This window comes from Tursiops truncatus, chromosome 19, assembly GCF_011762595.2.
Source record: "Tursiops truncatus isolate mTurTru1 chromosome 19, mTurTru1.mat.Y, whole genome shotgun sequence".
Lineage (NCBI taxonomy): Eukaryota > Metazoa > Chordata > Mammalia > Artiodactyla > Delphinidae > Tursiops > Tursiops truncatus.
Genome location: NC_047052.1, coordinates 54,973,308 through 54,996,533, shown reverse-complemented (window position 1 = coordinate 54,996,533; position 23,226 = coordinate 54,973,308). Strand labels below are relative to the sequence as shown.

Here is a 23,226-nt window from a genome sequence, read left to right as displayed (position 1 = left end):
GAGGTTGTGTTCCTGTCTTGCTAGTTGTTTGGCATGGGGTGTCCAGCACTGTAGCTTGCTGATCGTTGAGTGGAGCTGTGTCTTAGCGTTGAGACGGAGATCTCTTGGAGAGCTCTCACCGATCGATATTTCATGGGGCCAGGAGGTCTCTGGTGGTCTCTGAACTCAGCTCTCCCACCTCAGAGGCTCAGGACCTGACACCCGGCTGGAGCACCAAGACCCTGTCAGCCACACGGCTGGAGTGCCTTCAGAGTTGGGGCAGCTGGCCTGCAGTGGCTGCTCCTTCTGTGCTGCACATGAGAATCACCAGCTTCTTCCTTGTTTTGCCCAAAGGCAGTGTGTTTCACAGAGGAAAACAGTAGCCTTGAAAATAGTCACAGCTCTGCCGATGGCTTTTTCTTTTTTCCTTTGTGTTTAGTCTGGTTTCACTTGCTCCCAGGGGGCCACGTGCAGAGGCCTCGCACCTGGCTCTTGCAACTGGAGTTCCTAGTGCAGGAATCAGGTTTTGTCTTTTCTTTTGTTGATCTGTTGTATGACACTGATTGATCTGTGTATGTTGAACCAGGCTTGTGACCCTGGCATGAATCCAACTTGATCATGGTGTGTGATTCTTTTTATGTGTTGTTGGATTCGGTTTGCTAATACTTTGTTAAGCATTTTTGCATCTATATTCATCAGAAATATTGGTCTGTAATTTTCCTTTTTGGCAGTGTCTTTGTCTGGTTTTGGGTATCAGGGTGATTGTGGCCTCAGACAATGCCTTTGGGACTGTTTCCTCCTCTTAGTATTTTGGAAGTGTTTGAGAAGGCTCAGCGTAAGATCTTCTTTTTATGTTTGGCAGAATTCTCTCATGAGGTCATCCAGTCCTGTGTGTTTGTTTGCAGGGAGGTTTTTTTGGTTTGTTTTAACATCTTTATTGGAGTATAATTGCTTTACAGTGGTGTGTTAGTTTCTGCTGTATAACAGAGTGAATCAGCTATGCATATACATATATCCCCGTACTCCTCCCTCTTGCGTCTCCCTCCCACCCTCCCTATCCCAGCCCTCTAGGTGGTCACAGAGCACCGAGCTGATCTCCCTGTGCTATGCGGCTGCTTCCCACTAGCTATCTGTTTTACATTTGGTAGTGTATATGTGTCCATGCCAGATTCTATTTCAGTCGTAGTGATCAGTCTATTCAAAGTTAACTATTTCTCCTCGATTCAGTTGTGGTGGGCTGTATGTTCCTACAACGTGTCCATTTCTTCTAGGTTGTCCAGTTTGTTAGCAAAGAATTGTTTATCGTATTCTCATGATTTTTTGTATTTCTCTGGTATCAATTGTTATTCTTCCTCTTTAAATTCTTATTTTGTTTAGTTGGGTCCCACATTGTCTGCTTTTGAATTTGATGTAATGAAGTACACTCTTATAGTTTTTCTTTACTTACTGACCATCAGGCTTGAAAATTGATCTGTATTATTGTAGCCGTTTACCTTTGTGTATTTTTCTGTCATATAAAATTCGGTTGCATATGTATAACAGTCCATTCAGTTTTTGGTGAGATCTGTTTCTATGATTTTGTCTAATAGTGAACGACCCTCTGTCACAGTTCTCCTGAATGTATACTCATGGTTATGTCCACCTTTTCCCTAAGTTATGTAACTGTGGGTCAGAGCTGTGTGTCTCTCCTTTTAACCGATAATTCTTATTTACTCCCCAAATTGACTGAGGCAGTTAGTACACCTACCAGTAATGTACTGGGACTTAAAGTGCTCAGTGTTTTCTCCCACAGCTGATATTTCCATTGTTTTCTCTTTTGCCTCTCATGGGGACGGACTAGGATGCAAAGGCCTAGCACTAGGATAATTTCATGGAAACCAGGGCATAAAGCTGAAGTGGACACGATCTACTCGCGATGCTTTATATACAGGACACGTCTGTGTGTATCGGGGTCATCACTGAGCTGTGCCCCAGCTGGATCAGGCCTCAGTTCCTCTGGGAAAGACGATTCTACGTCATTACTTCCCCACTCTGCCTCAGCGCATTCATACGCGTACCGTGAGGTTGGCCACGAAGAGAGCTTTTTTTTTTTTTTTTTTTTGTGGTACGCGGGCCTCTCACTGCTGTGGCCTCTCCCGCTGTGGAGCACAGGCTCTGGACGCGCAGGCTCAGTGGCCATGGCTCACGGGCCCAGCCGCTCCGCGGCATGTGGGATCCTCCCAGACCGGGGCACGAACCCGTGTCCCCTGCATCGGCAGGCGGACTCTCAACCAGCTGAGCCACCAGGGAAGCCCCGAAGAGAGGATTTACACTGAAGAAAGAGACAAATGCCACACATCTGGGCTTTTTACAAAATGATAAATTCCTAAGCCCGTTTACCAGCACAGCAGCTGGCTGTCACTTCAAACGCCACGGTGTTCCTTCACACTAATGGTGTTTCTGGAGAAACGATGCCAGGTGTCATCTGACGAGGAGAGAAGGGCTTGAGGGGTCCAGAGAGAGTTTTAGGGAAGAGTTTTGGATTTATCTGTTCGAAACAGGACCCCAAGTTCACCCGTTTATTCAGTTACTTAAACGACATTCTGTTTCTGACTGAAGGGATGGAGGTCAATAGCACACAGCAGCCAATGTGGAAATTTAAAAAAACCAAATATATTACATGAAAGTGGGCCAGAGCATGAAGGTGTGTAAGGTGTGGACACAGACCTGCCATGTGGGATGTGCCTCACGTCACAGGGGTGAGAGGGGACGGGGCAGTCAGGGAGAGTCATCACTGGTGGGGAGGGAAGGCACCATGGTTATCCGAGGCCCAGTCCTCCACAGGGACTCCCAGGGCCTTCCTCCTTCACCCACACCACGATCTCTCCCTCCCTGGTCAGACAGTTCACACAACACGTGCTGCAGATTCTCTTCCAGAACCTCCTGGGCACATACGGTCGTGACAGGGCTCCACCACTCGGACGGTGCACGGTCCCCTCTTGTGTTCAGCTCCTGGCTGCATCTTGGGGTCCTCCGTGGCCGTGTTGAGCCTGAAAGAGCAGGAATCCCGAGGCCCAGCAGGACTGAGCCGGCCATGACCATCCGGATGAGAGTTCTCCACTGTGTAGTCTTGGCGGTGTGAGGGTAGGCATTCTGGACAGAGAGATCACACTGGTCAGAGCAGATCCCAGTCACCCTAGACTCCAGGATGTCCACCCAGGGAACCTGCCTCTCCTTGACAGGACATGACCCTCGGAGCCCAGCCCCATATCTGAGTGATTTCATCCCCCGTGGGATCTGACTTGTTTTGTGGCGGGTGGATGGTGTCAGCTGCTCATGAGAATTGTAAAGTGAGGGTGTGAGTGAGGAGTTGGAGAGACACGAGCCCTTCTCCTGGGTTCTGTGTCCTCAATGCCTCCAATTCTCATATTACAGCTTCTACACAGTTCCTTAATGAACCCTTCCTCTAATATGCCAGGTTCCCTCTGCTCTCCTCATTGGATTCTCTCAGCCGCCATGTGTTCTTTGAATTCAAAACCTGCTTTGGAATCACTTTGGAACAGTGTTGGCTGTGCCCCCGGTGCTCAGGATCAGTGAGAAAAGTGGTCTCTTAAGACAGAAATAATTGAGTGCTGTGTGTTCTGTGTTCAATCTGAGATTGAACCCTATAATCTTATTCTCCTACTTCTGGGAGTTCCCACTGATTCAACAGCTGAGGACCCAGGATCCAGTGATGAGACTTTGGAGTCAGGGGCCATTGAATGTCCTCCTCTCTAGAGGCCCACTGTGTCCCCTCATTCATTACTACCTCAGACATTTCTGGGGACAGAGCCCTGAGCTGACTGAGTCAGAGAGGACAGGGTCAGGGTCCCTCACCTGAGACCGCGAGCTCCAGGGGGGCACTGGCGTGTGACAGCAGGTAGGGGTTACTGCTGAAGTAAGCTGTAGCACCTGTAAGTCCCATTGTGGGCTGAGGTCACGGGACTCATGGAGAATTCGGCCTGGAAATGCCCACCTCGGTACTTTGATCTAAGACGCAGTGGGGCCTGGGCTGCCCCCTCCTTGGACAGAAGGAAAGTTTCCTTTGTGCTCCCTTGACTGACACAGCAGGGTCACGTTCTCTCCTGAGGCCACCACGGGGCCCGGCTGCACCGAGCAGGGAGGGCGTGTCAGGGAACGAACCTAGAGAGAGGAAGGGGGGTGAGGGGCTGTCCTGCCCCCTGGTTCCGAACTGCGACTCAGCAGGGCCTCCCTGAGGCCCCTCATCTCTGTCTGTCTCTGTTTTCTCCGAGTCTCTCCGTCTCCCTGCCCACCCCCGTCTCTCTCTGTCTCTCTCCCTCCCTCCCTGGGGACCCCTCACGCCTGGTCCCAGCATCACCAGCTGGGGCTCCCCCGGCAGGGCCTGTGCAGAGTCTGGGTCCCTGACTGACCCGCTGGCTCCTCACCTGCCACCAGGATGTCCAGGGGGTCACTGGGGGCCGACCACTCGGAGGAGAGGTTGTGTCCACCGTAGCATCTGTACCGGCCCGCGTGGGTGATGGTCACCGGGCCCAGGGGGAAGTCGGCCTGAGAGAGCCCAGCCTGGGGCTGCCGGCCTAGGGCTCTGGGGGAGGGCCTGTCTCCCCTCCTGGGACAGAGCGAATCTGTCATAGCCGACGACGTCAGAGCGACACTGGAGGGTCAGGCTCTGTCCAGAGGCCACTGACAGGGCCCTGCGGGGTCAGAAGGGAGGGCTTCCCAGACACACCTGGGGGAAGACCAGCCCTGGGCTGTAGGAGCTGGTTCTTCCCATGAAGCCCCTTCTCCCATCCTGGGCCCCAGGCCTCACTGTCGCTCACACTCTGTGTCTCTGTCCTGTGCGCCCCGCTTCTCCCTCACCCCAGCCTCTCATCAATGGGACAATCCTGGGAGAAAAGCATCTAATAATCTGTCTCGTGCCTCGAAGAAGTACGTGAGGCCAGGGTGAGACCTCCTCACCTGAGACCAGGAGCTCCAGGGGCGTCACTGGGGGCCGACCACACCTGGAGGTTGTTCCTGTAAAAGCCGTGGCATCTGAACATCCACCTGTGGCTGGGGGTCACGCGACCCACGGGGAAGCAGGGCCTGGGTCTGCCCATGGGGGCCTCGCTGTGCATCCAGGGTCCAGGAGGACTTGGGTTCTCCTTCCTTAGTCAGAATGAACCCGTCCAGTCTCATGCCTTGAGCGAGCACTGGAGGGTCACGTTCCCTCCCGAGGTCACCACAGGGCTCGGCAGGGCTGAGAGGGTGGGTTTGCTGTGGGACCCCTAGGAGAGAAGGAGGGAGATTGAGAAATGGTGCTCACACGCCCCTTTCCTCTCCCAGGGCTGGGCTGTGAGAGGGACAGACCCCTGAGAGCAGACCCCCTTCCTGCGGGCAGAGCCTGAGGCTGGGACCCCCGAGTGTCCTCTCACCTGTCACCACCATCTCCAGGGGGTCACTGCTCTCTGACCAGTCAGTGGGGCTGCGATAGTAACAGTGATATCTCCCTGCGTAGTCCTGTGTCATACGTGAGATGGAGAGCTTGCCCTTGTCCCCGGGCTCCAGTGGGGGCTGTATTTCCCAGGGAGGTGAGCTTCCCTCTTTATCCAAACGGATCACCGGGGCCCCCCGGGTCCCCTGACACCAGATGGTCACGGGGCTCCCCCAGGGGATCACAGAGCCTGGCTCAGCCCAGATGGTGGGTTTGGGGAGGGTGCCTGGAAGGACATCAGAGGCTGGGTCACAAGACATCCTCACCCCAGGTTCCCAGCTCTCAGCCCCCAACCTCCCGGGCTCCCCCTCCTTCAGCCCAGAGCCGCTGCTCCCCACCCTATTGCCTGGGAGTGGCCCCTTATCCCCATGATCAGTAGGGAGGTGGGACACCTGGGGACAGACTCACCTGCCTGCACCTGGGTCCTCAGGCCCACACTCAGCCCTGGAAGAGAGACCCCTGTGAGAGGTTCGCCCTGATCCTGAGCAGCGCCTCTCCTACCCGTGAGCCTCCTGAGTCCTGGGGTCTCCTGACAGAGCAGCCTGGCTGTGGGGAGGGGTCCGTCCCTGGCTGGGGCTTCCCCTCCCCCTCCTCCATCTCACCGAGGCAGAGCAGGGCCGTGAGGCTGGGGGGCATGGCGTCTCGTCCCTGTGGTCCAGGCGGTGCAGATGGAGGAGACCACGGTGCCCTCAGGACGGAGACCCGAGGGTGTGTGCACTGGGAGGCTGGTCCTCCCCGTCACGGGGCTGTCACGTCAGCAGCCCCACAGGAAGGGGAACTGCCCCTCCCCAGGAGCCTGGCTCTCATTCCCATGACAGACCCGGTGTGTTCCTGAGACGCCCCTTCCATAATAGGGTGACCCAGGCACGTCTTTCCCTCTCAGAGCCTCCCCATTGGATCTCCTTCGTCCTCAGCTGGTCCATCAGCAGGTCCCTGTGGGGTCCTCACCATGGACAGGGGTCACCCAGGCCCTGGCGATGCTTCAGGGAGGTTGCAGGTTCCTGCTGCACCGCAGAGCTCAGATCAGCAGAGAGACACGTTTAACATCTGCCTACAGCTCCGTGGAGGTCAGTGTGGCAATGAGCACAGAGGAGAAGTTCAGGGAAATAAGGAAGGAAACATGCGTGGTCCCCTGGCCCCAGAGTGTGGGTTTGCTTTCTGTCTCAGCCCCCTTCAGGGACTTCTCCCTTTTTCCTGAAACAGCGTCCACCGCACCTTCCTGGGAACAAGCCCCTGAGTCGTTCCTGCCTGCTCGGTGGCCCTTGATCCTTGGGCATTGTCTCCTTACTATATGCTCCTGTCTTCACTTTTATGGGACAGAGAGTGGGTCAGTGCTCTGACTTGGGGGACGAAGCTGATTTAATTTAAGTATTCCTCGTCATCCTCCCACCGTGTGCCTTGAGCCCTGAAGTTATGTCTCTGAGCCTCAGTTTCCTCGCCTTCAGCATGTTGTTTGAACCCCACTCTTCAGACAGTTTGTGGGCTCAGTGGTGCCAGGACATGGGTGGGACCCAATATTGGTTAATTTCTAACCAGTATGAGAGGGTGAAGGTGTCAGACCCCACAGTCAGGATGGATGACTGATGTGCCCACTCGCGACCCCCGTCTGCTCTGACACTGAGAAATGCTACTTGTGGTGGGGTTTTGTTGTTTATTTATTTTTGGCTTCAATGGGTCTTCGTTGCTGCGCGCGGGCTTTCTCTGGTTCTGGCAAGTGGGGGCTACTCTTCGTTGCAGTGCATGGGCTTCTCATTGCAGTGGCTTCTCTTGTTGCAAAGCACGGGCTCTGGGTGTGCGGGCTTCAGTAGTTGTGGCTCATGGGCTCTAGAGCTCATCGCAGTAGTTGTGGTGCACGGGCTTAGTTGCTCCACGGCATGTGGGATCTTCCTAGACCAGGGCTCAAACCCGTGTCCCCTGCATTGGCAGGAGGATTCTTAACCACTGCGCCACCAGGGCATTCCCGCTGCTTATGTTTTTTATGAAATACATAGGCATGGTCTATTATAGGAGAAGAGAAATGACAGTTTCTTAAATAGAGAAGGGACCACAACAAAAAAAAGAGGTGAAAGCTTAGTGACTACCAGTGCCTGAGTCCAGCAAGTGGTCATTAGAATAGAGGTTTCCACCTCTGTGTGGAAGGACAAGGACCTGAGGTCCTCACAGGCAGGGAGGGGTCAGGGCTTCAGGTCAAGGTTGGAATCGGTGTTGCCCCTCCACCTCGTTTGTGGCCAGGCACTGGGATATCTCTGCCCACTGACCCATCCCCGAGGTCAGCACTGAGCTGTGTCCTGTGTGCCGTTGTAAAACAGCTTCAATTCATTATAATTGTACATGGATATCTGTCCCACCTGTGAGTGTGAGGCTCACTTGGGGTCATCTCTGCCAGGTACATGCCTAGTCAGATGCTGAGTTTGAGAGAGCGGATGCTGTGGGGCAGGGCAGCCACAAGAAGTCACCCATTTCATCTCTGAATGTCAGGACAGACCTGGGAGAAACTCTGTATAGAAAATCACGTGTCTGGGAGCTGAGCATTAGGAATGAACATAAGAGATAAATCCTAATACTGAGAAAAAGTGCTAAGAAGGCTATCTGCAGAGCTAGTAACTTGTATTATCCTATCCAAGGAGATAGAATACTAGGAATATATGAAACAATTTAAGCATGTTTACACATCTGAAAAATTAAAGAAAGAAAATAAATTCTGGAAACAGCAAAAGGGATTATACTGCAGAAGTATATAGGATTTTAGCAATGAATTAGGCAAACACCTTACAGGTAAAAAATAATACTTTCATTAATACACTCAAGATATTCTTTCCATCAAGGAGAAGATACAGCTGAAGAGCCAATTATGAACTTGGAATACAATAGTGAGGAGTTTGTTTAGGATGCAGTACAGAGAGACTGGAATTAGAAAGTTGAGGTAGATGAGGAGTAGAAAGAACAGGGCCCATGGATATTGTGAATTTCAGAATGAAATCAGTGAGGACAATGTCTGCGACAGTATGAAAGGCCAATTGTTGGTCTTTTACAGAGATGTAGCAAGAACTTACAATTGCTAGGGTGCACGTGTCTATACGTGAAATGTGTCTTGCTATTTCGCAGCAAAGGGAAGGAAATTGAAGGGAGAAACCGCCAAAAGATATGGGGAAAATACAGTCAAGGAATTAACTGTCAGTGAGGCGTTCTATACTCACCCAAATTATCATTAAGGGGCAAAGGTGAAGGGGTCAGCAGGGGAGAAATGCATACATGTGAGAGACCTGGGCGTGTCCGACCTGCTTGGACTCACATCTCCTATGTTAAACCTTCATGTCGGGCTCAGCGTGTCTCCCACAACTGATTATGCCTGTTTTCTATTTACCTCTAATGTGAATGTACTGGGATTTGGGCATCACAATTCCACTGAAACCGTGGCATAAGATTGAGGTGGAAACTACTATGACCTACAGAATAGAAGGACCTCAGGGTCATCTGCGAGGTGCCACAGTTGGCTCATTCTTGTGAAAGTTGATGCTGTTCCCAACTGTGTATCCAGTGCATTCAAACGGGCATCTTGAAGTTGGGCATGAAGGGAGTACTTATCAAAGCAACAGATAATGTACACAAATCAGAACACTGAGAAAAAGGGATGTTTTCATAGAGCTGGTTTGCCAGCTCACCACCTGGCTGTCGCTTCAAACACCTTGCGCCCATTCATAAATTTATTTACTTACTTATTTTTGGCTGCGTCGGGTCTTCATTGCTGCGCACAGGCTTTCTCTAGTTGTGGCAAGTGAGGGCTACTCTTTGTTGCAGTGCGTGGGCTTCTCATTGCGGTGGTTTCTCTTGTTGCGGAGCACGGGCTGCAGGTGCGTGGGCTTCAGTAGCTGTGGCACACAGGCTCAGTAGTTGTGGCTCACGGGCTCTAGAGCACAGGCTCAGTAGTTGTGGCACACCGGCTTAGTTGCTTCATGGCATGTGGGATCTTCCTGGATCAGGGCTTGAACCCCTGTCCCCTGCATTGGCAGGTGGATTCTTAACCACTGCGCCACCAGGGAAGTCCACCTCGTGCTCATTCAAACTGATGGTATTTTGGCAGAAACTCTTCCGTGTATCATTTTAGAGGGGAATAAGCCTTGAGGGGGTCCAGAGAGGGTTTTCGGAAATGGTTTTGGATTTATGTGTTTTAAACTAGACCTGAATTTCACCCATTTACTCAGTTGCTTAAAACATTCTGGTTCTAGGCTGAAGGGATCGAGGTCAATAACACACACCAGTGAGTGTGAAAATTAGAAATAAAGCAAAATGTATTACAAGAAAGTGGCAGAGCATGAAGGTGACTTCAGGTGTGGACCCAAACCTGCGATGTGGATGTAGCCTCAAATCACAGGAGTAAAAAAAGAAGGGGAGTAGTCAAGAATAATCAATAATGGTAAGGAGGGAAATTACCACACTTTAATTACGGAAGAGTCTCTACAGCAACAACCCAGGCATTTCCTGCATGCCAGCATTGATACCCCGTGAAATTCTCAGCAGACAGTTCCCTCAATTCATATTGCAGATCTGCCTCCCAAACCTCCTAGTCATACAAGGATCGAACTCACCGAATGGTGGCTTTGTTCCCTCTGTTTACCTCCTGGCTGCATCTTGGGCTCCTCCGTGGCCGTGTTGAGCCTGAAAGAGCAGAATCCTGAGGCCCAGCAGGATTGAGCCGGCCATGCCCATCCGGATGAGAGTCTCCACTGGTAGTCTTGGGGGTGTGAGGCTAGGAACTGTGGAAAAAGAGGTCACAGAGGTCAGAGCAGACCCAAATCACCCCAGGATCCCTATATGTCCACTCAGGTCACCTGCATTCCATTAACAGGTTGTGACCCTCGGAGCCCAACCCAAAATTGAGCATTTCTGCTACTCATCACTGTTGGCGTCTGACTTATTTTGTGATGGACTGAGAATGTCAGTTACCCCTGAGAACAAAAAAGACAGGGTATGGGTGAGGAGATGCAGAAATGCTTAAGTAATCTCTTTGATCTTGAATGAGTCTCTGGAACTAAACATGCCAGTCCCGGTACCTGGAGGTGAGCACCTCCAGTGTCTCATTTGCATCTAATCAGGAGGCAAAGATGAACACGTGGGGTTTCAATTTGTCCTGAAAGGATGTGGACCTGAAGTGTCAGGGTTGCCCTTATGGCCTCAGTTTCCCAAGATGTCACTCCATAGCCGTCCCCAGACTGGTCGCCGTCAGCCCAGACCTCCTCTTTTCCCCTCAGGTGATGGGGGTGGTGGTTGTGGAGCTGCAGCAGGAGGTGTGGGGACAGCTCACTCACCTTGACCTGGCCCCATAGGCCCCGACACAGCCCTGGGCTTCTATGTGGCAAGAACACATAAAACAACTACAACATAAAGGGGTAAGAATAAAGAGACCTATAGATTTGTAAGGGTTCTACATTTCCCTTGAAGAGGTAAAATACTAGCTCTGTCTTTACTGTGTAAAGTTAGGTATGTACCTGATAATCTCTAGAACAGCCCCTTCAACAGCAGTCAAAGACTTACAGTTACAGCACCAATAGAGAAATTAAAATGGTATGCTAAAAGTGTTTTTAAATCCCAGGAAAGGGTAAATAGAAGAACAAGAAAGAGAGGGGACAAAACTTGAAAAACATAAAATGACAAACCTAAATAACAGTGTTATCACTAATAATATTATATGTAAATGGGCGAAACACAGCAGTTAAAAGAGCTTGTAAGATTGGTTTAAGAAAACAACCACCACCTACACTATGAAGTCCATAAGAAACTCACTTCTTTTTTTTAAAAATAAATTTATTTCTTTCTTTATTTTTGGCTGTGTTGGGTCTTCATCACTGTGCACAGGCTGTCTGTAGTTGCGGTGAGCGGGGGCTACTCTCTGTTGCGGTGCGCCGGCTTCTTATTGTGGTGCGTGGGCCTCTTATCACAGTGGCTTCTCTTGTTGTGGAGCATGGGCTGTAGGTGCGCTGGCTTTAGTAGTTGTGGCGTGAGGGCTCAATAGTTGTGGCGCATGGGCCTTGTTGCACGTGGGATCCTCCCAGACCAGGGATCGAACCCGTGTTCCCTCCATTGGCAGGAGGATTCCCAGCCACTGCACCACCAGGGAAGTCCCAGAAACTCACTTCTAATATAACATGTAAATAGGTTAAAAGTAAAAGAGTGAACAATATGAATGAACCTTGGAAACATTATTCAGAGTGAACTAAGGCTGACACAGAATGTCGCATTTTTGTATGATTTCACCGACACGAACAGCCTAGAGTAGCCAGACTCCCTACGGCAGGAATTTGAATGGAGATGACTAGTGCCTGGTTCTCAGGGGGCATGGGGAGTTCTTGCTTAATGGGTACAGAGCTTCTGTTTGGGATTATGAAAATGTTCTGGAAGACGGACAGTAGTCATGATTGCGAACATGGTAAATGTACTTAAGGCCACTAACTTCGCACTTTAATGATGTTTCAGTGGTGGTGAATATCATGGTGTGTATATTCTACCACATTAAAAAAGTAGAAGGATGAAAAATTACTATGCAAACACTAATCAAAAGTAAATTCAAGTAGTTGTATTGTTTCCCTGTCCCACAAATTACCACAAACTTGGTGGATTAAAACAGCCCAAATATATTATCTTATGGCTCTTGGAAGGCAGCAGTATACAATCAGGTCACTGGTATAAAGTCAGGGAACAGGGAGACATTCATTTACTTCATCTCCATCCAGAACCGGAAGTCTCGAAGGCAGTTGAATTCTATATATTGACCTTGTATGCAGCGATGCAGGAAAACTTTTTAATTAGAGTAGAAGATCTTTACATTATTTTGGATTTTCTGCGAACACAGCTGTGCAGTCTCTTAGTAATACAATATTATTCTTATCCACTTCAGAGCTTCTCGCCTTGTTTTGTTTCACTTACTTGGTTGGTGCCTCCAGGGCCCTGGTGAATACAAGTGGTCATACGGAACATACTTGGATCATTGCCAGTCGTAGACGAAAGCACCTCAGGTTCTCACCTGTACAAATGACGTCTGGTGTTGTTAAACATGCCCTCATCAATGAAAGGGAATTCCCTTCTATTTCTGATGTGTTTTTATTTTCACCAGGAATTGTTGGTATATTTTATCAAAGGCTTTGTCTGCATCTATTAAGGTGATTATTTTTTATTTGTTCTATTAAGGTATTGCATTATGTGATAGATTTTTAAAATTTTAAGTTACTCTATCCTTCGAAAAAAAAACCCACAGTATGGTCATGAAGTAATGTCCTTTTAATGTATCACTACATCTCATTTGTGTACACTTTATTTAGGGATTTCCATCTAAGCTCATGTGAGAGATCTTCCTCTGACTTCCCCATGTATAATTCCCTTGTCAGGTTTTGGTGTAAATATTTTCCTGATCTGATGTGTTGAGGTATGTTTCTTCTTTTTCTGTTCTTGGGAAATGTTTGTGCAATTTGGGGGGGTGTGTGCGTGTGTTTGTGTCTTTCACGAGTACATAAGTGCTCGGAAGAAATCACCAGTGAAGCCACCCTGAACTGCACACTTACACGTCGGGCAGTGATGCCCGTCACAGCATTTGTCTGCATCCCATCACACAGTCGCCATTTCTTTTTTTGGTGAGAACATTTGAGATCTGCTCTCTTCAAAACACTCAAGAATGGGATACAGTGTGATTAGCTGTAACCACCATGCTGTATATTAGATCCCCAGAACTTATTCATCTTATAACTGGAAGCTTGTGCCCTTTGACCAATATCTTCCCATTTCCCCCTCGCTCCAACCCCGGGAACCAGCATTCTCCTATTTCTTTCATTTTGACTTTGTTAGATTCTATATAGTTCAGTCGTGGGTAAGTTTTGATTAGAGTCAATGTATAAGGTGGTAGATTTTCCATTTATTCTTATATCCATTTAGTAAATTGTACACGTGAAGATTTCCATTCCATCTACATTTTCTGTATGTTGGCGTCAAATTTCTCATAATGTTCTGTTACTATCTTTATAACGTCTGTAGGATTTGTAGTGCTGTCTGCAATCCCTTTCATGCTATTAGAAGTGTGAGCCTTCTCTCTTTTTCCCTCGGCTGTGGTGGCTAGGATTCATGAATGTTTTCAAGAATGAGTTTATTTTTTGCCTTAATTGATTTTCTCTACTTTTTGGTTGTCTTCATTATTAGCTACCCTTGTCATTATTATTCCCACCTTCTACCTTCATTTGAAATAATTTGCTATTTTTTCCTGAAGTCTTGGTATGATATGTTAGGTCATCGATTTTTTTGAAGCCTTTTCTAATATATTCAGTCATGATTGTTAATTTTCTCATTTCATATGTTTTGATGTGTATTATTTACATTATCATTCATTGAAAACATTTTCCCACTTCTGTTTTGTTTGTTTTTTTTTCGTTTTGATTTTGGTTTTCAACTCACATATTGATTTTTGAGAAGTCTGTTGCATTATTTCCCAAATGTAAGGATATTAGTTATCTTTGAGGGTAGAATCAGGTGACTGCCAAAGGGTCCCAGGGGCTCCTGGTGGTCTGTGTTGGGAGTCCAGGCTGTCTGTTGGTCGTTAGGCGGTGTCCACTGCGGGCAGGCAGCTCCTGTGCCTTCCAGGGTCCGTGCAGTCTTCCTCCCTGGAGCGTGGGGTCTGGGTCCTTCCTGGGCTAGCGGATGGCGAGAGCAGCATACACGCTGGGCTCTTCTGGGGGCTCCCCTGACTGGGGGGCAGGGGTTGCAGTCTCCCGTCTGAAGGTCGAGTGGTTCAGCTGGGCATAGGTCACATCCTGGGGGGCTTCAGATGCGGCGGCCTGCGGTGGGGGAGAGGGAGGGAGGGTGTGTGGTTGGGGTGGGGGAAGCCTGGGGGCCCAGACAGAATGGGACCCACCTGACCGTCCCTCTGCTCGTCCTCTTCCGCTTGTCTGTCCTTCGTGTCCAGCAATCTCCCCGACAGGGAGGAAGGAGAGGTGGCCACCCCCCGCCTTAGTCTTGATCTTGAGTGGTTCACCTGGGCGTATGTCCCCTCCTGGGGGTCTGCATCCTGCCTGTTCTGCTGGAGGGAGAGAGTAGGACAGAAAGGGGACTTGCTGGATCCACTGTGATCTCCTTCCGTCAGCTTTCCACTGTGTTGGCAGAGTGATGCTTTAAAACCTTAGGTCAGGTCACTTTCCTGAGGGAAACTCTGGGGACCTCCTATCACCTCGGAGCCTCTGGATTCTTTCTACGGTTCTGATTTCAGTATTAACACGTTATCTCCCTTGCACATTTGGCTCCAGCCGCACGGCCATCTTCCTGCAAAAGCACGTCCCTGCCTCAGGACCTTTGCACTTGCTGCCCCCCCACCATGCACTCTGTAACCTTCTCTTGCTTTACTTTCCTTATCGGGACGTTGCATTCTAGGACGCTACCTGCTTCTTTACATATAGTACCTCTCACCCACCAGGTGAGCTCCCTGCTGCACCTGCAGCACCTACAGGGAGCCGGGGGGATGTCCTCTCCTTGTGCACCACTTTTCGGTGAATGAAGGAAGGGGGGTCTGGGGACTTTCGGGTGATTCACTTATTCACAAATCCTCTTGAGACGTGGGGCTTCTCTGCAACGCCAGAAGGTCAGACAGAGGACGGGGAGCCAGGAAAGGGGACCCCGAAGGAGGGGCCATGAGGTCACAAGGAAGCAGGAGGGGTGGAGTCACAGCAGGACGACCCAGGAAGCCCGGAAGGGGAGGTCAGTGTGGGACGCTGCTGGAGCTGGGATGTGAGGACAGAGACGTGTCCATTGGACTGAGTTTGGCAACAAGGAGGTCTCTGGTGGCCTGGACAGGAGTAGGGGTCTCACCGGATGGTCCAGCTGCACCCTGTCCTCAGGCTGTGTGTCATTCACGGCAGCATCTGCTGGGGCAGAACAGGGTGTGTATCGCTTGGTGGGATCCCCTGAGATCCCTCAGGGCTGGAGCCCCCGCAGTGCATCCAGAAGGGGCCACTGAGACCCAGGGGTGAGGGGAAGTGTGGGGTTTCAGTGCGCACCCCCTGAGCCCACCCCTTCCCAGCCTTCCCCTCCCCCCCACAGGTGCCTCCAGAACCCTGTGTCCCCCACCCCGTCCTGTTCTGCTCACAGAGGGCCTGGTCCTGGGCGGCGGTGGCTGGGCAGGAGCTGGGGAGGAAGCGGGCATGTTAGGGGGAGAATGAGGGGGAGCTGCGGGCGGGGCGGGCCTGGGGGTCTTCGGGGCGGGAGTTACCTGCTCTGCAGGCCTGTGTCCTTGGGCTCTGGGTCTGCAGCCCCTGCGGGAGGGTGGAAATCAGCCTCGCCCTGGGCTGGGGCAGATGACAGAGGCTCGGCCCTGGGACTCTTACGCCCCCTGCCCCTCACTCGGGCTTCAGGAGGAAAGAAGGAGACCTGAACTCATACTTGCGTACATGTTTCAACACTTCATGAGATTGAAAAGGAGGAAAATACCTTAAATTATACATGTCAGCTGACAGTATGTGTTTTCTTTCTAGATTTTTGAGTTTCAGACTTTGGACAATCTTTTTCTAAGCTGACCTTGCCCATCTCTTAGGTTTCCCTTCGGCTGGTGCCCTAAGCCCACCACCTCCAGGGGTCTGGGTCACCCTGTTCCCTACTCACCCGACTTCTTGTGTCTGCTCTGACCCCAGTGTCGGACGAGGAGGACGAGGGGCAGCAGGACGAAGGCCACCGAGACCCCGATCAGGACGTTCAGGTACCATTTGAGACCTGGGGCACCAGTGACGTCATGCATGAGCCCAAGATGCCATTTAATTGAGCGCCTACTGTGTGCAGGCTCGTGCTGGGGTCTGTGCATTCATCTCCTCTAACCCACCCCACCCATTTTACAGATGAGGAAACTGAGGCACAGAGAGGGAATTCACCAACCCCAGGTGACCCAGTCTGGAGGTGGCAGAGCTGGGATTGGAACCCAGGGCTGTGGGCTCCCTGATGTCCTCCTGCCGTGCCCCGCCCAAGGTGGACACCAGCTTTGTGCTCTGGGGGCTTCTCATCTGCAGGGGGGCTGTCCGAGGGTCTCATCTGGAGCCGAGGGTCCTTCCTTGTTACCCTCCCCTCCCCCATCACAGCAGGGACTGGGGGAGGGGCCGGCTATGTGCGGTGGACTCTTCATCTTTCCCTCCCCCTCCCCGTACAATGCCACCACCACTGCGGCACTGGGGACAGGCCCCCATACAGTCACATCCTCAGGGGCCTCCCTGTGAGGCCTCCTCTCCTTGGGGGTCAGAGCCAGAAGTCAGAACTGAAGGAAATCTAAGCTCCGGGCCACGATTCTCTGCCTTTACACTTGGAGAAACTGAGGCCCAGGCAGGGGAAGGGGGCCCAAGTCAGCGTCTCCAGAGGTGCCTGAACCAAGGGCATAACTGAGTCCTGCCCCCCTGGGCCCAACACCATGTCCCACAGACCCTCACTCACCTGTCTGCGGGCCTGGCTCCGTGGGGGGAAGGGCCCCAACTTCAGAGCCTCCCGGGGGTCAGGACAGAAGATGGGGGTCGGGGGCTGCTTCTCCCCACCTCAGCCCACTGCTCCTCCCCCAGGATGGGCCCCGAGGGGTCATTCCCTCTCCATGACCCCCACCCTTCATCCACCAGCCTCAGAGCTCCTGGTGCCTGTGGTCACTCCAGCATCTCTACCTGACTCCCAGCCCCCCTGGGACACAAGCTGTGCTGAGATTGGGTCAGGATTTAGAGCAGCTGAGGACCTCAAGGGACAGGCCTGGGGCCAGGTGTCCACATATTGGGCAGAGGCCCCAGTGGCTCACCAGCTCTTGAATTGGGCCCTGTGTGTGGGTGGTGGTGTCCCCAGAGGATCCTGGCAAAACGCCTGTAGTTGGGTGAGGGGCTGCGGCTTCCCTGGGATCCCCCCTCTGCTCACACTCTGGTGCTGTCTCTGCTCTGGGGCTGCCCTTGCTTTCCCCCTCCTCCTATCTGAGAAGTCTGGTGACGGGACGTGAGAAGCAGCAGGGACGGGAGGGCCTGGTTTCCCTCCGTCCCTCTGCAGGCTGGACCCCCTCCGGATCACCCTCCCTGGACTCTCCTTTGGAGCCCCCCTCACTCCTGTCCTAGAAAGGGGGTCACCTTCAGAGCTGACAACAGGGACACAGAGAGGACAGGGCTGGGGTCCCTCACCTGACACCGCGAGCTCCAGGGGGGCACTGGCGTGTGACAGCAGGTAGGGGTTACTGCTGAGTGAGCTGTAGCACCTGTAGGTCCCATTGTGGGCTGAGGTCACGGGACTCATGGAGAATTCGGCCTGGAAATGCCCACCTCGGTACTTTGATCTAAGACGCTGTGGGGGCTGGGCTGCCCCCTCCTTGAACAGAAGGAAAGTTTCCCTTGTGCTCCCTGACTGACACAGCAGGGTCACGTTCTCTCCTGAGGCCACCAGGGGGCCCGGCTGCACCGAGAGGGAGGGCGTGTCAGGGAACCACCCTAGAGAGAGGAAGAGGGGTGAGGGGCTGCCCGCCCCCTGGTTCCGAATTGCGACTCGGCTGGTCCTCCCTGAGGCCCCTCATCTCTGTCTGTCTCTGTTTTCTCCGAGTCTCTCCCTCTCCCTGCCCACCCCCGTCTCTCTCTGTCTCCCTCCCTCCCTCCCTCCCTGGGGACCCCTCACGCCTGGTCCCAGCATCACCAGCTGGGGCTCCCCCGGCAGGGCCTGTGCAGAGTCTGGGTCCCTGACTGACGCGCTGGCTCCTCACCGGCCACCAGGATGTCCAGGGGGTCACTGGGGGCCGACCACTCGGAGGAGAGGTTGTGTCCACCGTAGCATCTGTACCGGCCCGCGTGGGTGATGGTCACTGTGCCCAGGGGGAAGTCGGCCTGAGAGAGCCCAGCCTGGGGCTGCCGGCCAGGGCTCTGGGGGAGGGCCTGTCTCCCCTCCTGGGACAGAGCGAATCTGTCATAGCCGACGTCAGAGCGACACTGGAGGGTCAGGCTCTGTCCAGAGGCCACGACAGGGCCCTGCGGGGTCAGGAGGGAGGGCTTCCCAGACACACCTGGGGGAAGACCAGCCCTGGGCTGTAGGGGCTGGTTCCTCCCATGAAGCCCCTTCTCCCATCCTGGTCCCCAGGCCTCACTGTCGCTCACACTCTGTGTCTCTGTCCTGTGCGCCCCGCTCCCCCCTCACCCCACCCTCGCATCTGGGACAATCCTGGGAGAAAAGCATCTAATAATCTGTCTCGTGCCTCAAAAAGTGCGTGAGGCCAGGGTGGGACCTCCTCACCTGGGACCAGGAGCTCCAGGGGGTCACTGGGGGCCGACCACACCTGCGGGGTGTCCCTGTAAAAGCCGTGGCATCTGAACATCCACCTGTGGCTGGGGGTCACGCGACCCACGGGGAACAGGGCCTGGGTCTGCCCCTGGGGGCCTCGCTGTGCATCCAGGGTCCAGGAGGACTTGGGTTCTCCTTCCTTAGTCAGAATGAACCCGTGCAGTCCTTCCCATGAGCCACACTGGAGGGTCACGGTCCCTCCCGAGGTCACCACAGGGCTAGGCAGGGCTGAGAGGGTGGGTTTCCTGTGGGCCCCTAGGAGAGAAGGAGGGAGCTTGTGAAATGGGGCTCACACGCCCCTCTCCTCCCCCAGGGCTGGGCTGTGAGAGGGACACACCCCTGAGAGCAGACCCCCTTCCTGAGGCCAGAGCGCAATGCTGGGACCCCCGAGTGTCCTCTCACCTGTCACCACCAGCTCCAGGGGGCCACTGCGCTCTGACCAGCCAGTGGGGCTGCGATAGTAACAGTGATATCTCCCTGCGTAGTCCTGTGTCATGTATGAGATGGAGAAGTTGCCCTTGTCCCCGGGCTCCAGTGAGGGCTTTCTGTACCAGGGAGGTGAGCTTCCCTCTTTATTCAGATGGAATTCCCGGACCCCCAGGGTCCCCTGACACCAGATGGTCACGGGGCTCCCCCAGGGGATCACAGAGCCTGGCTCAGCCCAGATGGTGGGTTTGGGGAGGGTGCCTGGAAGGACATCAGAGGCTGGGTCACAAGACATCCTCACCCCCAGGTCCCCAGCTCTCAGCCCCCAACCTCCCAGACTCCCCCTCCTTCAGCCCAGAACTGCTGTTCCCCACCCCATTGCTTGGGGGTGGCCCCTTGTCCCCATGATCAGGAGGGAGGTGGGACACCTGGGGACAGACTCACCTGCCTGCACCTGGGTCCTCAGGCCCACACTCAGCCCTGGAAGGGAGACCCCTGTGAGAGGTTCGCCCTGAATCCTGAGCAGCGCCTCTCCTACCCGTGAGCCTCCTGAGTCCTGGGGTCTCCTGACAGAGCAGCCTGGCTGTTGGGAGGGGTCCCTCTCTGGCTGGGGTTTCCCCTCCCCCTCCTCCATCTCACCGAGGCAGAGCAGGGCCGTGAGGCTGGGGGGCATGGCGTCTGGTCCCTGTGGTCCAGGCGGTGCAGATGGAGGAGACCACAGTGCCCTCAGGACGGAGACCCGAGGGTGTGTCCACTGGGAGGCTGGTCCTCCCCGTCACGGAGCTGTCACGTCAGCAGCCCCACAGGAAGGGGAACTGCCCCTCCCCAGAAGCCTGGCACTAGTTTCCACAGGGCTCAGGCTGGAGTGGGCAGCGGCCTTCTGCGGGCTGCCAAGTCCCCGGACTCAGCCCCTCCCATCTTCCAAGCCCGCAGGCGCGTCTCTCCTTCTTTTGCTTCTGAGTCCCATTGACCTTGGCTCTGACCTTTGTACCTCACTCCTTCACTCATCAGGACCTTGGTGGTAACGTGGCCGCCCCCCCCCCCCCCCCCGGGTAATCCAGGACTGTCTCCTCATCTCCAGCACTTAGAAGGTGCCTTGGTGGGATCTTCAGGGGAAATTCAGGGCTCATCCTAAGAGTACAAAGTGATAATAATACAAATAGAACTCAGTATCCTTCTGCGCGGAGTAAGGTACAGCAGGTAGTGAGTTTCGAAATCACGGAGACTTTCCTGCCCACCCCGTGTGAGCAGAGGGACAAGAGGACAGAGCCTGGGAGGCGACGCCGACTAAGGATACCTCGGGCAGGTGCCCGTCACCCCCAGCGCGGGTTTCAACACTAAAGGTTTCGCAGGAAGCAGAGCAGCTGTTTCCCTACACGTCAGTCTCTGTTACCATCCCAAATGAGATGCGTGACGTCTCCTTTTTCAGAAAACAATTTCTGCGCGTCATAAACCCCAGATGTGAGCTCCAGACACGGTCCAAATACGCCATCAAGTGCCGCGAGCCCGATGCTGGCTTTCGAGCTGGACGGTCAGAAGATCAATGGTTCCCGCCCAAGGTATTTCCTCTCCCCCCACTTCAGTGGTTTGTGTTCATCTCCAAACGCTCCTAGATCATGGAATCCTGTTTGGGTTAATGAGATTTAAAACAAGCTCACGAATGGAGATGTTGGGTTCTTTCCTTCACAGCCTTGGTCATACTGGGGTTGATGAGAGACGTGACTGAGGGCTCCTGAGGAAGGGGAGACCCTGCAGAGAAAGGAAGCGTGATACACACAGAGCAGGAGGTTTGCCCAAAGCACTTCCTGGTTAGATGCCAGTTGTGCATTTTGGGGTGGAATACCACTCAAGCCATATTGTCCTTGTTTCTCCTTTTTGGTGATTGGGTCTTTCCTGACTTGGTTAATTCGGCCCCAGGTTTCTCCAGAGTAAGGCTGTTATTTCCCCTTTGTAATTAATCACTGGTCCGTGGGGAGGTACTTTGAGAGTTTGTACGTATCCTGCTCCTTATTAAATTTTCACTTTATAAGTTTAGCAGCTACTGACCCTATGCCATAGCAAAAGCGTCTCTTCTCCCAAACGCACCCATTCACGTGGAATCACATTGTTTATAATATCCCAGTACTTTTAAATGCCTGTAAAACACGGCCAGTCCTTCTTGTGTTTCTTCTGTCATAATAAGCAGACGGATCTAGGCTTTCTTATTTCCTCACGACTCAGAGGCCGTATGGTGTGTTTTAATTTCTGGTTGATCTCGTCCCCACTACCCGCATAGCTCTTCTCTTCGTGTGTTTTCCTAAGTATTCTTACGTTTTTCTTTTTCCATATGGAGCTTAGTATCAACTTGTCTAGTTCAAGAAGAAAAGCTTGTTAAACTCAAAATCTTCTGCACAGCAAAGGAAACCATAAACAAAACAAAAAGACAGCCCACGGATTGGGAGAAAATATTTGTTGCAGATGATGTGACTGACAAGGGATTAGTCTCCAAAATTTACAAACAGCTCATGAGGCTTAATATCATCAAAACAAACAACCTAATGAAAAAATGGGCAGAAGACCTAAATAGACGTTTCTCCAAAAAAGATATACGGATGGCCAAGAGGCACATGAAACGATGTTCAACATCGCTAATTATTAGAGAAATGCAAGTCAAAACTACAATGAGGTATCACCTCACACCAGTCAGAATGGCCATCATCAAAAAATCCACAAACAATAAATGCTGGAGAGGGTGTGGAGAGAAGGGAACCCTCCTGCACTGTTGGTGGGAATGTAAGTTGGTGCAGCCACTATGGAGAACAGTATGGAGGTTCCATAAAGAAGTAAAAATAGAGCTACCATATGATCCTGCAGACCCACTCCTGGGCATATATCTGGAGAAAAACATGGTCCAAAAGGATACTTGCACTCCAGTATTCATTGCAGCAGTGTTTACAATAGCCAAGACCTGGAAGCAACCTAAGTGTCCATCGACAGATGAATGGATAAAGAAGATGTGGCATATATGTACAATGGAATATTACTCAGCCATAAAAAGAAACGAAATTGAGTTATTTGTAGTGAGGTGGATGGACCTAGAGTCTGTCATATAGAGTGAAGTAAGTCAGAAAGAGAAAAACAAATACTGTATGCTAATGCATATATATGGAAACTAAAAAAAAAAAAAGGTTTTGAAGACCATAGTGGCAGGACAGGAATAAAGATGCAGACATAGAGAATGGACTTGAGTTCACAGGGAGGGGGTAGGGTAAACTGGGACGATGTGAGAGAGTAGCGTGGACTTATATTCACTACCAAATGTAAAATAGATAACTAGTGGGAAGCAGCCACATAGCACAGGGAGATCAGCTCGGTGCTTTGTGACCACCTAGAGGGGTGTGATAGGGAGTGTGGGAGGGAGACGCAAGAGGGAGGAGATACGGGGACATATGTATATGTATAGCTGGTTCACTTTGTTATAAAGCAGAAACTAACACACCATTATAAAGCAATTATACTCCAATAAAGTTGTTCAAAAAAAAGTGAAAAGAATAGGGCATTCTGTGGAGGGTTTGTACAAAGTTTAAATATGCTAATGTTTGCATAGAACTAAAAGAGCCATTGCACCATTTTAAGAGCTGGCTGAATCTCGGTTGAATTTTTAAAATATTCTTAAGATATATAAGAACATTTTAAATACCAGGCCTGTAACAGGCATGCAGGTTTCTTATGTTTCTATCAAAAAGATACACAAGACGAAAAAAATTGAGAACTCAATGCTGGCGCCTCCTAGCGGGTCTTCAGGCTAATGTTTCGTTTTTTTGTTGTTTTTAGTTTTTTGCGGTATGCGGGCCTCTCACTGTTGTGGCCTCTCCCGCTGCGGAGCACAGGCTCCGGACGCGCAGGCTCAGCGGCCACGGCTCACGGGCCTAACCGCTCCACGGCATGTGGGATCTTCCCGGACCGGGACACGAACCCGTGTCCCGTGCATCGGCAGGCGCACTCTCAACCACTGTGCCACCAGGGAAGCCGTAACGTTTCGTTTGAATCTGAGTGGGAACCGCAGGTCTGACCCCTAA

General features: G+C 52.1%; 2 protein-coding genes and 1 pseudogene across 12 annotated transcripts in view; 1 reads left to right on the top strand and 2 right to left on the bottom strand.

Annotated features, from left to right (window-relative positions):
* Positions 1-21,315, top strand: part of LOC101327360 (NACHT, LRR and PYD domains-containing protein 7-like) — a 120,962-nt gene extending 99,647 nt beyond the window's left edge. For 4 of the 5 annotated variants that reach the window (XM_073796173.1, XM_073796169.1, XM_073796168.1 and 1 more), the window contains one exon: positions 16,008-16,169. The gene's annotated coding sequence lies outside the window, so the exon portion shown is untranslated. Of the gene's footprint in view, positions 1-16,007; positions 16,170-20,597 lie in introns of those variants that run through there. The other variant, XM_073796167.1, reaches the window with a different exon arrangement.
* On the bottom strand, positions 2,524-19,969 carry LOC101333314 (leukocyte immunoglobulin-like receptor subfamily B member 3). Of its 7 annotated transcripts, none has more exons than XM_033845807.2 (14): positions 19,808-19,969; positions 19,613-19,648; positions 19,145-19,429; positions 18,695-18,997; positions 18,156-18,467; positions 17,602-17,904; positions 16,076-16,183; positions 15,687-15,822; positions 15,564-15,601; positions 15,287-15,339; positions 14,340-14,504; positions 11,231-14,262; positions 10,065-10,203; positions 2,524-2,967 (listed from the first exon to the last, which is right to left on the bottom strand). In XM_033845807.2, exons 1-12 carry the CDS (start codon positions 19,839-19,841, stop codon positions 14,119-14,121), a joined length of 1,917 nt encoding a protein of 638 aa, XP_033701698.1. In that variant the 5' UTR covers positions 19,842-19,969; the 3' UTR covers positions 2,524-2,967; positions 10,065-10,203; positions 11,231-14,118. The 7 variants fall into 7 exon arrangements, with proteins under 7 accessions (XP_033701698.1, XP_073652288.1, XP_073652284.1 ...); XM_073796187.1 differs by having other exon boundaries at positions 14,460-14,504; XM_073796183.1 differs by having other exon boundaries at positions 14,340-14,501.
* LOC117309208 (leukocyte immunoglobulin-like receptor subfamily A member 6) lies at positions 3,138-10,771 on the bottom strand (annotated as a pseudogene).
* Positions 21,316-23,226: the final 1,911 nt, after the last annotated feature.